The sequence below is a fragment of the Cervus elaphus genome, chromosome 11 (genome assembly GCF_910594005.1).
Source record: "Cervus elaphus chromosome 11, mCerEla1.1, whole genome shotgun sequence".
Taxonomy (NCBI): Eukaryota; Metazoa; Chordata; class Mammalia; order Artiodactyla; family Cervidae; genus Cervus; species Cervus elaphus.
Genome location: NC_057825.1, coordinates 72,922,776 through 72,936,690, shown reverse-complemented (window position 1 = coordinate 72,936,690; position 13,915 = coordinate 72,922,776). Strand labels below are relative to the sequence as shown.

Here is a 13,915-nt window from a genome sequence, read left to right as displayed (position 1 = left end):
AAACCCCTGGTTCCCATCTGGTGTGAACCTGTTTCTCCATGGCAGTCAGGTTCTATTTTTAGTTCTGGTCCCTGTAAAGCCCCCCTTTCCACACCTTGTAGTAAACTGCGCATATTGTCCACTTAATCCCACCTGTATATAAATTACCCTCAATAAGCTTCATAGTTGCACTTCATGAAGGTGCCTGTTTTGTTTTTCAATCTCAAGTTTAGAAGACATTACTTAATATAATAATTTTGCCTTCCAACAAAAATTCAACACTGAATATTCAATATTTCAATATTCAGTTGAATATTCAAGATTCAATTTTGCCTTCCAACAAAAATGATTTTGTACATTTGGATTAAATAAAATATTTTACCAACCTAGACAGCATATTAAAAAGCAGAGACATTACTTTGTCAACAAAGGTCCATCTAGTCAAGGCTATGGTTTTTGCAGTAGTCATGTATGGATGTGAGTGTTGGACTATAAAGAAAGCTGAGTGCCGAAGAATTGATGCTTTTGAACTGTGGTGTTGGAGAAGACTCTTAAGAGTCCCTTGGACTGCAAGGAGATCCAGCTAGTCCATCCTAAAGGAAATCAGCCCTGGGTGTTCATTGGAAGGACTGATGTTGAAGCTGAAACTCCAACACTTTGGCCTCCTGATGTGAAGAGCTGACTCATTTGAAAAGACCCTGATGCTGGGAAAGATTGAAGGCAGGAGGAGAAGGGGACAACAGAGGATGAGATGGTTGGATGGCATCACCGACTCAATGGACATGGGTTTGGGTAGACTCCGGGAGTTGGTGATGGACAGGGAGGCCTGGCGTGCTGCAGTTCATGGGGTCGCAAAGAGTCAGACACGACTGAGCGACTGAACTGAACTGAAACTTTATTTCACCTTTTTAAACCTCTTAAAATGTGGCTATTAAAAGTTAAAATGACACTTGTGACTAACATATTTCTACTGGACAGTGCCTCCCTAGACAAATCAGACTGTCGTGTTTCCTGAATTTGCCTCACATTGTCCTGCCTTCATTCACACTGTTTCTGCCACCTGGCACATCCACCCTTCTCTGCTGGTCAGATTCTACCCTTGGTTAAGGTCTAGCTTAGGTGCTGTGTACTTTATGGAATGTGTCTTCATCACCATTTGCATGTACTTTCTCTCTTGAAGGCAGCATGGTGGGAAAGTGACAGTACAGACCCAGGAGCCAGACTGCCTGGGTGCATTTCACGTGCATAAAGTGATGATGATGCTAACTATTGCACAGATTTTGGAGATTCAGTAAGAAAATGTTTATGTAATATTAACACAGCATCTCTCACAAGATTAGAGCTCAATGGTGCTGCTGCTGCTAAGTTGCTTCAGTCATGTCCGACTCTGTGTGATCCCATAGACGGCAGCCCACCAGGCTCCCCTATCCCTGGGATTCTCCAGGCAAGAACACTGGAGTGGGTTGCCATTTCCTTCTCCAGTGCAGGAAAATGAAAGTGAAGTCACTCAGTCGTGTCCGACTCGTAGCGACCCCATGGACTGCAGCCTACCAGGCTCCTCCATTCATGGGATTTTCCAGGCAAGAACACTGGAGTGGGTTGCCATTGCCTTCTCCGTTAGAGCTCAATAAGTATTTTTAATTCCCAGCTGCTTGCTGTGAAGGGTTCAAGCTACCCCAGCCATGCCTCATGACAACTCTGCTTCCTTGCTGGGGCTGGGGTAGGGTGGACTCAGGACTTTGGAATGGATTCTTCTATTTGTCCAACACTTATGTCGACAAAGTGCCTGTGACTTGTCTCCAATCTTTACTCTGCTGACTATACATAGGACAACTAAGAGAGAGGGTGGACATTCCCACTTGGCACCTTTCCGTTGAGCTCAGGTATTCCCTATAGACTGTGTCTGATAGGCTTTTAAAGAAATGATAAGGAATTGATAAAGAACAACCTTCCATTAAATATTTCAACTCTAGGGAGCCACTCTGCAGAGTTCTCATTTGCTCATTGACTCTAAAAAGTATGGTCAGTTGCAACTCTCCTACTGGAAAGTACAATTTGAGTGACTCTTCTTTAAGACAGCCTCTGCAAAGCACCCAAGAAGCTTGAGGAGTTTATGAATTACAATGTGAACCAAGAGTTTCAAGAAGATTCCCTGGGTAATGGATTTTCCAAGTCATTTGTGCAACAACGAAATTAAAAATGTAAAACCTTAGAGAAAAATGGCCAACACATCTAAGCCCTTACTCAAGACACATCTAAAGTTTTCTAAAGACACAAAGCAACCCAATCTCTACCCCCAAACTCGAATTCTTCTAGCAATAATATAACATGACAAGAATAACTCTGGTAAATAAAACTACATGTTGAATCTTCCCCAGGGAAGGTGTGCATTTTCTATAATGATTTCTCAAAAATATTTCTTAGAAGCAGAGAACATTACATTGTCAGGGCAGTCACATTGCAGCCATGCTTCAGGAGCCTCCTTTATTACAAGCTTCTGTGTCCAGACACATTTTTATTTTTTTGGTGAGCCTGTGAAAGCTGGTTGCAACTGATATACTACATGCTTTTAATTAATTTGATGGAATGGGTTTGAATTGCCTGAAATTATTGGCATGCGTACCTTCCCTTTTCACTAGCTCCTCAGATCTGGTAGACGCCAGTTTGTGTGGTTGCCTGGTTCAAAAAGGTCCCTTCTCTGGAAGCATCTCAGTGCTGCTTGCAACAGCGTGGAGGCATCTCATTGTCTGTGCTCCAGTATCAGCAGTGGGATGGGGCACCATCAGATTCTCTCTCTGGGAATTTGAAACTTTTGATAGGTCTTTGGAGCTGATTCATTACAAAGGTGGAATCTAGAGAAAAGTTCCCTGACCTCTTGCTGCTAAAATGCTAAATTCTCTCTGGATCTTGCTCATATCCTTCTAGCTCCTTATTCTTCTGTTAAGTTAATCTCTTATGATTAAATCTGTCAGAGTTGATTTCTGGTACCTGCAAATAAGAAAAGCCCTCATCAGAACCGCACCCACTGTTTCCAGGGGGAAGTCATCCACTCTCCACTGATGATCCATAACACGGACAGGGCGCATGCCTGGTGGTCCACAAGAGAGCAGAAGGCTTTGAACAGTGGTTCCCTGGTGGCCTCACCAAGCTGGTTTCAAAGGCCAAGATGAAGCCTGTGGGATAACCATGTTATCCCACTGCCCCTGCATAGAGTGATGCTTAAAGAACTACAGCTCAACAATCCCTTCACCAAGGTGTCTTTGTTACTCTGGCTACAAGGGACAGAATCTTTCTCTGAAATCTCACTAGACCGTGTGTGTACCCTTCATCTGGCTTTTATCACCTTCTGCATTTCTGTCAGTATCTGAGAATGAGTCCTCTTGCTCCTATGGCTGGAAGACTACAAGCTCTTGGGGGGCAGGGGCTAGTCTGTGGATCCTGTGCATCGCCCCAGACATGTCAGGACCTAGTTCCTGAGTGGTCAGCAAGCCTGACCTGAAGGCTTTCTGTGTGTCCAGCCTCAGGCTTAGGGAAGGGGAAGGACCAAGAATAGGCTTGGATGCCCTAGCTGGACAGATAGGACTGGCCCAGTTGAATGATTAAAAACAGAGTATAATCATGTATTACATGACATGTGTGAGAGGCAGCTCAGCCCGTGCTGAAAAGACCAGCATATATGAGTTCCAGGCAATAATGAGCTCTGGTATTTCAGGATTCTAACTTATTTACCTTCCAGGCTGAGAAGACCCTGTGGGTCACTTTCTCTAATTAACACCTCACGGGAGCAAAACTATTCCATCAGGCTTCCCCCTTGGATGATAGATATTTACTGTTCAACTTCACATACAGGCTGTGGGCTTTTCAGGTCTTCTCTGCATCATCAGATTATTACAATAATCCTTTGCAGTTATGGAAAACCCTTATTTCCGAGTACTTTTGGCCCTGCTGTCTCGGTTATCTTCACCACAGTCAACCCCACTCAGGGCTAAGAATCATGATGCCCCTTTTACAGACAGCACAGAGGTTTTCTTGCTGCCCTGAGCCCACACTGCAAATTAGGGAAAGGGGGACCTGGTGCTAGGACTCATGTCTGCCTGGTCTATGTCCTGTTGATCAGTTCAGATAATTTGGGGAATGTGCTGGGCCTTATCCTGTCGTACCAGGGTGTCTTCACCCCCATGGGCTCAGAAAGGCTCTCTACTGCTGCTCCCGAGGTAGCATTATGAACCCAGGAGTCACCTCATTTTATCAGCGTCAAGGACAAACTTAACAGTAGCAAGGGATAAAGCTTTCCTTCTGAAAGTTGAGTTTTACTTGTAGATTGGACTTTTCTGACTCTGGCTCAGGTGGCATTCAAGACTCGTGGTTCAGGGCCACCAGAGAACAGCTGTGAGTGGCGTGCCAGCATGGAGGCGGGCGGCATCTCCTAGTGAGGCAGAAGCTGAGAGTAAATGAGGACCATGTGGGGAAGCAGCTAGAAGCTTCCCACTAAGTCAGGGAGCCCACCTGCCTGGTGGGTGGGATTATTTTAATTTCCTTCTTTAAAAAAAAAAAAAGAACTGGTGTAAAACTTGTTAAAATCTGCATTAAATGTGATTTTTTTGCACACTAAAAGGAGCTGCCAGAACGGAACACATATGCTCCCATGGAGCCAGCCCTCTTGGGTCTGGTTGGAGAGCAGCAGGGCCTCTCTCCACCACCATGACCCACTGGCTTTAAAATTCCATGTGTGAGATCAAAGTCACACATGGCCAAGACGCTGACTGGTGCAGCCAGCCTGGGAGATTATATTTTGGAAAGAAAGCTTTTGTGTCTCATTTTTTAAGACATGAAAAGAAGCTAAATTGAGGAGATCAGAAAGAAGGTAGAGGTGGGAAAAGGAGCAGAACTGGAGCCCTGAATTAATCTAACACATTGCTTTTGAAATGAGAAAAAGGATAATGTAGAGAAAATCCGAGGAATTATTGCTCTGCAAGGGGAAGGCTGGATCCAATGCCAAAGGGATCTGTGTGTGGAGCTTTTTGGCTCCACACTTCCACTGAGATTCTGGGAGCTCTGCTGCTTGCATTTTAGTGTCCTTCTAGGGGCCATCATTCACTTTCCCCAAAAGGATGATTTCTAAACTAATAAAATCTGGCCCTTGCAAAGCTTCCCCCAGGGAGTCTGTTTATAGGCACAGACAGATTTAAGAATTGTGTTGAAGATAATAACTGGGAGAGCTGAGTCAGAACTGAAGTTCAAGATCAACCTCTATCTTGGGCCTTTCTTTCTTTCTATTTTTGTGGGAGTAAGGTAGGAAGGTGGAGCATGAGCTTTCAGAATTCTGAATTTTTTTTTGGGGGGGTGGTCTGGTTCAGCTGCAGGGAAGCTGAAGGTAGGGCCAAGCTGTCTTACTTGAAAGAGTTTAGTAGGCTTCCCTCTGTCCTATGGAGTCTTACCTGGTGCCCTGATCTGGGAACCAATAGGTCTCAATTCACGTTGCCCTAGTGGTGGTTTTGTTTTCATGGGTTCTGGGCTGGGGATTGATTTTTCTCTAGTGAATGAGTTAAAACAAATTGACAACAAAAATTAGAACAATCTAGGGGACTGTTGGGATATACTATCAATAATATAGGTAAGCTTCCAGTCTTGCTTCTCAGGGTGGCCCTTTTAAAGGACAGATTGGGGCAGCCTGCAAAATCTGGGACCTGGATGTTGATATAATAGAAAGAACCCCTTCTGATACCCATAGCACCTCACCTTCCCATTTTCTAGGATGGAGATTTTTTTTTTCATTTTTTTAAATTGGAGGATAATTGCTTTACAGTGTTGTGTTGATTTCTGTCATATAACAATGTGAATCAGCCGTAAGTATACACATGTCTCCTCCCTCTTGAACCTTTCTGCCACCCCTCCACCCCATCCCAACCTTCTAGGTTGTCACAGAGCACTGGGTTGAGCTCCCTACGTTATACAGGAACTTCTCACTAGCTGTCTGTTTTACACATGGTGATGTCTATGCTTCAGTGATGCTCTCTCCATTCATCTCACTCTCTCCTTTTCCTGCTGTGTCCACAGTCTGTTCTCTATGTCTGCGTTTCTATTCTTGCCTTGTAAGTAGTTACATCAGTACCATATTTCTAGATTTCATATATATGCGTTGATATATGATGTTTGTTTTTCTCTTTCTGACTTACTTCACTCCTTATAATAGGCTCTAGATTCATCCACCTCACTAGGACTGATTCAAATTTGTTCCTTTTTATGGCTGAGTAATATTCCATTGTATATATGTACCATAACTCTTTATCCATTCATCCGTAGGTGGATATCTGTGTTGTTTCCATGTCCTAGCTATTGTAAATAGTGCTGCAATAAATATTGGGGTACATGTGTCTTTTAAAATTATTGTTTTATCAGGGTATATGCCTAGTAGTGGGATTGCTAGATCGTATGGTAGTTTTATTCCTATTTTTTTTTAATAAGTCTCTAGGATGGAGACTTTAAAGTAACAGTTAGGTGTGGTACAAGCTTTCCTTTTGCACTGGTTCATTGTTCCTGTTCAGCTCAATTTGATCATCACATAGTTCAACAGACACTTTAATCATACTACCTGTGAACTTTTGGAAATTCTGAGGTGAATAAGACCCCTTCAGGTGCTTCTCACTTTAGCACAATGATTCAAAACCATGGTGGAGTAAGGTGGGGACTCCCACTCCCCACCCCAACACACACTCTCACCAGGGGCATTTGACTAATATCTAGAGAAATTTTTGTTTGTCATCATATGAGAGGGTAAAGCTCCTGGCATATAGCAGGCGGAGGACAGGGATGTGGCCAGACACCCTACAGTGTACCAAATAGCTGCCCACAACAAATGATTATCTGGCCTCAGAGAACAGCTGTGCTGAGGTTGAGGAAGCCTGCTGTTGCAGAGGAGGTACATGTGGAATAAGCAGTTGATATGGGGGTATGCAAAAGCAGATGTAAGTACAAGGTATCAAAGCAAGTGTGTGTATATGGGAGAGAGGGGCCATGGGGAAAACTTGTTGGGAAGTGACTTCAAATCATGATTTTTATTTACTGCCTTTGTAATCAACTATCCAAGGATGACTTTGAAAGTTTATTAGTCGAGAACTACATATTGGGAATTTTTTTTTCTTTTTGCACAACTCTGGGTAATTTAATCAAACATTCCTGATAACTTTATATTTCCCCTTACAAAAAAATTTCCCCAAAGAACCTTGGAGAGGTATAAAAAGGGAAGAATGCATTCAACTTTACTCTTGGCTTCTCAGCAAGGAAATCTCTAGTCCAGTCTCAGCTGTGCTTTTCTTTCACCTGGATTCTTCTTTCCTTCCTCCTTCAAGGCTTAGCCTCATAACCCTTAGTCCATGATGCCTTCCCTTGGAGATTTCAGGGCATAGGGAGTGGTCTGTTCCCTGAACTCCTCGGAGCCTGGATGCCTCTCTCTTCCTACCTACACTTGTTTTCTGCCTAGACTGTGGGCTCCTCAAGGACAGGGACCCTCCATTGGTGTAGCCCTCTATAGCACAGAACATGCTCTGGATCCCGATTTACACTGAAGGTAGGAGAAGGAGAAAGACATTCAGGAAAGATGGTCAGAAAATGAACATCTTCCTGTGACACTGGACTGGCAGATACAGCACGTTTTCTCCTTCTAAAGTCTCTGGATTGTGTCTTATAATAAAGTCTAAAAGTTTAATCTCTGTTTAGTAGGCACAACATGCAAAAAATAAACTGTCATTATTATTATTAGCATTTTCTTACTAACAGATTTTTCAGAAGCTGTTTCCATATCAAGCAGACCAACCTTTCTGTTGTCATAGAGACAAAGATCTTTATATAACCATAGGCAAGGTGAGATTTTTTTTTTTTCTCTTTCTTTCCTTCTACTTGTCTGGAACTAATAAGAAAAGGAAAAGGAAATTTTTAAAATGAATTATTTTAGATTTTTTTCCTCCAGTTAAAATGAGTGAACACATGGGAGGCTTTTTTTTTTTTGTATTACGTTTTAGATTTTAAATACTTAAATTTTTAATAAAATACTGTTGGGCTAGAAAGATCTGAACAGCAGAATGATGCCATTTTCAAAATTTGAAGGCAGTGGGCATATTAATGATAAGTAATTATTATCTATGTTCCTTTTTTTTTTTAAACAAAATAGTGGACTTCAGATGGAAGTCTTATAAGACGGGATTACCAAGACCTGAAATGATTAAAACATAAACTAGCATCTACTGATGGACCAGTGATGAATTCTAAGGTGCTCGGTGGTACTCACTGTCCAACCCCCAGAATTGAGAGAGCCACCCTTCACTCCACAAAATCAAACCCTGTGGATGACTTAGTGCAACACTACATCCTTCTTATCCTTTATCTCATAATTTCAACTCTCTTCTTTTTATGAACTCCCAATAACTTGTTATTTGTGTCATTTTCTGTCTCATAATTACTGTTTACCACTTCATTCATCATTAAGAAAAGAGGATTTCAGCATGAACCCATTCACTTTTTCTTTCCTTTGCCTCAGTGATAAATTACACCTTTATCCATCTGTCTTCTTCCCTCAGGACTCAGAAGTATCCCTCTATTTTAAGAATTACCCCTTCCCCTTTGATCTGATGCCAGTGCCTTCCTCCCATTCACACTGACATCTTATACCATCATTCCTTACATCTTCAATCTATCCTTCTCCATAGATTCCTTCCTCTACTCCTTTTTGAAGACAAGACCAGAAAAATAAGAAATAACTTTTCTTAATCATGTTTGTTTTTCCATATGTCTCAGACTTTGAGGTTTTAATCTGATAACTACTGCCTTTTTTTTTTTTTGTCTTTGCAATAAATAGGTATTGTCTATGTATGTGTGTGTGTGCTGGAGTGGATGTTGGAGGAGACGGAGAAGAGAAGTTTATCGCACATAGATGTTCTAACCATTCTTCTTGCTTTCCAGAAGATCATATCCTCCATGGAGAGCAACTGGGACTTCCCAGGTGGCGGTAGCTGTAGAACCCATCTGCCAATGCAGGAGATGCAAAAGATATGGTGTTCAATCCCTGGGCTGGGAAGATCCCTTGGAGTAGGAAATGGGTAACCCACTCCAGTATTCTTGCCTGGAAAATTCCATGGACAGTGGATTCTGGTGGACTGCAGCCCATGAGGTTGCAAAAGTTGGACATGACTAGCGACTGAGCACTGGCGAGCAATACCTCAATGCTCAAACTTTAGCATCTATCAGAATCTCTCAGGGAGGTTGTTCAAATGCAGACCACTGGACTATACCCTTGGAGTTTCTGATGCAGTAGATTGGGGTTGGGGCCTGAGAGCATGTATTTCTAACATTTTCCAGGTGATGTTTATTCTCCTGGTCTGAGGAACGTTGTCTTAAAGAAGCTACACTCCTATTAAATCTTATACAACTCTCTTGTCATATGCATGTTTAAATCACCCTTATGTTGAGAAACTTATCCCCTTTTGGCTTCTATAGGCTCCACCTCCACTGGGTTCTCCCTTGAAGGATAAAGTCATCTCTCAATTATCTGATCCTTGGGAAGCCTGGCCTTGTGAGGGTCAGAGTGTGTGCTGAACTAAGGGGTTTAAAAGTCTAGGAGAAGCTGTGGCTGGCGTGTATGACAAAATAGTGCATGTGAAGGGAGGAAGGTCAAGGATTCTGTAGCATTCCCCAGGGATGCTAAGGGCTTCAGAGCCTGGGCAGTTGGCTCCTTTTGGGGAATGCGACTAGGACTAGCCAGCCCCAGCATGCTAACAGTGCTTATACTGTGCCTGCTTCCCACGCTCATCCCCAAACCCAGTCAACCTTGTAAATCTTTCTGAGGGGTTCGAGGCTTCTCTAAACTGTACTCTGGGGGCAGTGAGAGAATCTGTTGAGTTTTAGTCTTTTCACTTCAGCCTACTCCAGGGAAGAGGTACTCCCTTCCTGAGACCAGTGTGGGAGTGGCAGCAGGAACTGTTGAGAGAGCCCAGTGAGAAGCTGAGTCTGAAAGGAGCTGGGACTTGACTCTCATTCCTGTCTTCCATCAGGAGGTGCTCTCTGCGTGTGTGCTCAGTCACTTCAGCCGTGTCTGAGTCTTTACCACCCTATGGCCTGTAGTCCACTGGGCTCCTCTGTCCATGAGATTTTCCAGGCAAGAATACTGGAGAGGGTTGCCACGCCCCACTCCAGGGAATCTTCCTGAACCAGGGATCAAACCCATGACTCCTGTGTCTCCTGCGTTGCAGGTGGATTCTTTACCACGGAGGGATTACGGAAACCCACAGGAGGTTCTTTGCTGCTGCTGCTGCTGCTAAGTCGCTTCAGTCGTGTCCGACTCTGTGCGACCCCACAGACGGCAGCCCACCAGGCTCCCCCGTCTCTGGGATTCTCCAGGCAAGAACACTGGAGTGGGTTGTCATTTCCTTCTCCAATGCATGAAAGTGAAATGTGAAAGTGAAGTCACTCAGTCCTGTCCGACTCTTAGTGACCCTATGGACTGCAGCCTACCAGGCTCCTCCGTCCATGGGATTTTCCAGGCAAGAGTACTGGAGTGGGGTGCCATTGCCTTCTCCCAGGAGGTTCTCTACTCAATGCCAATTTGGCAAAACTGATAATTTTTTTTTTTTTAAGGAAGGGGTAATTTTCTTACAAAATCAAGAAAATATTAATAGCAAGTTAAGTCCTATCTTTGCAACTTAGTAGCTGTGGGACCCTGGGGAGGTTTTTCTACCTCTTTGGATCCCAGTTTCTTATAACCTGTATGATAAGTACTGCGTGAGTAAGAAAGGCACAGAGTGGGTGGCACAGTCACCCATGAAAGCAAGCTAGGAGGCTTGTCCGGGAAGGACAAGGACTGGAAGGACTTGGAAGGCAGTTTCCATGGATTTATTTACTGATTGAAACAAATTCTATCAGCATGGTCCTTACCTTCAGGGTATTGAGCTGACAAGATAATTAATGGAAACCAATTAATATAAACTCCTCAACCTTTACACTGTATCTCTCAACCACAAATATTCTCCAAAGGCCACTAACTCTTCCAGAGGAGAAGCTCAGCCCCTCAAGAGCCTGGAGGGGCTGAGCTTTGAAGTGGGCTCCTCACAGACTTCTGGGAGCCCATGGAAATGGGGTGGGGGTATCTCCTTCCTCCCGCAGCATGGAATTCCATCACAGCTGTTGATTAGAACAGAACCAAGACCTCCACCAGCCTGGCGCCTTTGGTATACGTTTATAGTCCTCTTCTTTCTCTTTCCTTTTCTCTTTTAACACCTCTACCAAGATGTAATTTATATACAATACAATTCACCCTTTTTAATTGTATAATGCAATGTTTTTTAGTTTGTTCAGGGAGTTGTGCAACCATGACCACCATTGAATTTTAGATAATTTTCATCACCTCAAAAAGCAACAGCCATTAGCAGTCACTGGGCCTTCACTCCAACCGGATGGCTGCTAATCTCCTTTCTGTTTATCTGGACATGTCATATAAATAGAACCATGTACCTTGTGCTACCTTTTTCCCAAATAGAAAAAGTCTGCTGACACTCTGATACACTTGTGCCAAAGGCCCTCCTCTCGTCTTTACCATCAGTCTTTACCCCAGCTTCCTCTGCCTGCCTGCCCAAGTGTCCAGCTCCCTAAGGGGTGGTGGTGTGCCAGAGCTGGGACTCAGGGCCTCTCACTGATTCGGCAGCCAGATTGAAATGCAAGCATATCTGGTTAGACAACCAGGCTGAAACCCAGGTCCATCTGAGGCTGGGGTGGAGCAGTGGCTGGTATGCGCCAGCCACTGGAGTTGTAGGTGGCCCTGGTGGGCCAGCAGACCCCACTGAGTGACCAGGTCACCTCTGGCCATCAGGTCTGAGCACCCCATTTCTAGAGGACCACAGGGTACCAGAACTCACAGGAACCTTCGCCAGCCTGGCTGGCCCAAGGCTCAAAGACCACGCAAGACTTCTCGTGTCTGACGCCCGTCCCCTTTCCACAGTTGCTGGGAGAGGCCTTCCCATGTGGCCAGTGGCAGTTCCACGCCCCTGGCCATGGCCCCTTCCAGGGCGAAGGAGTGGGTCTGGGGCCGCCAGGGGCTGGAAGGTGCACGGGGCCCAGGCGCGGGAGAGCGTGGCAAAGACAGCTCCCAAGCTTGGGCTTCTCATCACCCTGAGAAGTGGTGGAGTTCGACAGGCACCGTGTCCTTCTCCAAGCATCCAGGTAAAGGGGTCAAAGAGCAGGGAGGCCAGGCGGCCGGAGGGTGCCTGGGCGGGGGCGCCGCGTACTCACAGTCGGCTGAGGCCGGCCCGCGGGCCGGGGCAGCGCAGGGCGCCGTCGGGCGGGCAGCTGCAGGGCTCCGGGCAGGGCGCCGGGCGCAGCGCCCAGAACGGCGCTGGCGGCAGCAGCAGCAGCGCCAGCAGCAGCCGCAGCGCGAGGGACGGCCGTCCCATGGCCGGAGCCGGAGCGCGGGCTCCTGCCGCAGGGCCGGCCGCCGCCCCAACAGCCACAAGTGCGGCCCGCGCCCCTCTCCCCGCCCCCTGGCCTGCCCTCCCTCCTCCCACGCCGGCCCGCCCGGCCCCCCGCCCCCGATGGCGCCCCCGGCTGAGCCTCGCACTCCCTCCACTCGCGACGGTGGCCCATCACCTCCTTTCTGCTCTGTTCCCTGGCCCATCCTGCCCATCTGCAAGGGGCCCTAGGTACAGGAGGCAGCATGTGGAGGTGGTGAATGCTTTGGATAAGGGAAGAGGACGGAGTTCTGAACTCTCCCGGCTCTGCTGTAACTATGTGTGAGGTCCAGGGAGAACCTCTCATTTCATCTGTGACGGGGGCAGACTGATGGTCCATACCAGCTCTGTCCACTTCAGAAGCGGGGAGAGTGCCGAGCTCAGACGCTCCTGCTCCTGTCTTTCATTCTCAGCCCCCAAATCCTTTCCCCTTTTCTCTCACGAACTCCCTCATTTTAGAGTTAATCTCTATCCTCCTAACATCCCCAGTAATGTCTCTGTATTTCTCTCAGTAGGAACCACTTTCCTCCTTATAGGCATTTGAGTGTGTTCTCTTTCTTCACTATAGATCATGAAGTCCAGTTCGGGTTTATTTTATATTTCTGGTTTCTACATGGTAATTCCTCAGTAAAGATTTGCTGAATGAATGAAACTGCTATAATAATGAGCTGCAGCTGCCCCAGTGGGAGGCCCAGGATAGGCTAGACCCTGTGACAGGCTCTCTTCCTCATATCATGTCTAAGTTTCACCATAAGCAGGAAGGGTGTTTGCAAGGAGCAAAATGATGTCCTGAGAGGTGACGAGACTTCCTTGAAGTCACACATCTCTTAAGTGGTGGAAACGTGTTTGAACTCATGTCTATCACCCACTTTATCTTGCCAATAAGGAAAATTAAGTATATGATCTGCATACCAAGGACTTGGAAAGGAGATGTTTTTTGGTTAACTGCCATGATGCAAAATTTTCCCTATTTAATTTCATCATTAGAACCCTTGACCTTCCCTCTTTCCTAGGACTCTGTTTGGACCCTGAAAAGAGGTAGACTTTGAGAGCTGGGAAGATGTCTAAGACTACAGACAGGAAGTAAAAGAATGGAATTCTTTCTGACTTGAAGCTAACATTCAAGGTCAGATGGGTTAAGTCACTAATCTGCATCTCTTGAGAGTCTCTTGCCTGAGGAAGGTAGGTTTTTTTTTTTTTTAATTAAAAAAAAATCATTTGGCTTTGGCCACATTGTGCTGGATGGCATGAAAAAACAAAGTTTCTGTCTATAATACTGGGTCTCTCTCTTTTGCTGCTTACCTGATCTCCTCGCCCTTTCATACTACTGTATATGCTATTCATTTACCTGAAATTATTTTCTCTTCCTTTTCCATATTCTATCAGGTAAACTTCTGGCTGTCCTTCGAAATTCAGCCCAAAGTCATTTCTACCATAACACCTTCTTG

The 13,915-nt window shown here is 45.3% G+C and overlaps 2 protein-coding genes across 4 annotated transcripts in view; one reads left to right on the top strand and one right to left on the bottom strand.

The window, feature by feature from the left end:
* Positions 1 to 12,472, bottom strand: part of LHCGR (luteinizing hormone/choriogonadotropin receptor) — a 60,299-nt gene extending 47,827 nt beyond the window's left edge. For all 3 annotated transcript variants that reach the window (XM_043918065.1, XM_043918066.1, XM_043918067.1), the window contains exon 1: positions 12,253 to 12,472. In XM_043918065.1, the coding sequence (XP_043774000.1) occupies positions 12,253 to 12,413 (161 nt within the window). In that variant the 5' untranslated portion in view covers positions 12,414 to 12,472. The remainder of the gene's footprint in view (positions 1 to 12,252) is intronic.
* The window catches only part of LOC122703657 (stonin-1), a 189,291-nt gene extending 175,747 nt beyond the window's left edge, over positions 1 to 13,544 (top strand). Inside the window, exon 11 of the mRNA XM_043918064.1 lies at positions 13,481 to 13,544. Within this exon, the coding sequence (XP_043773999.1) occupies positions 13,481 to 13,516 (36 nt within the window). The 3' untranslated portion in view covers positions 13,517 to 13,544. The remainder of the gene's footprint in view (positions 1 to 13,480) is intronic.
* Positions 13,545 to 13,915: the final 371 nt, after the last annotated feature.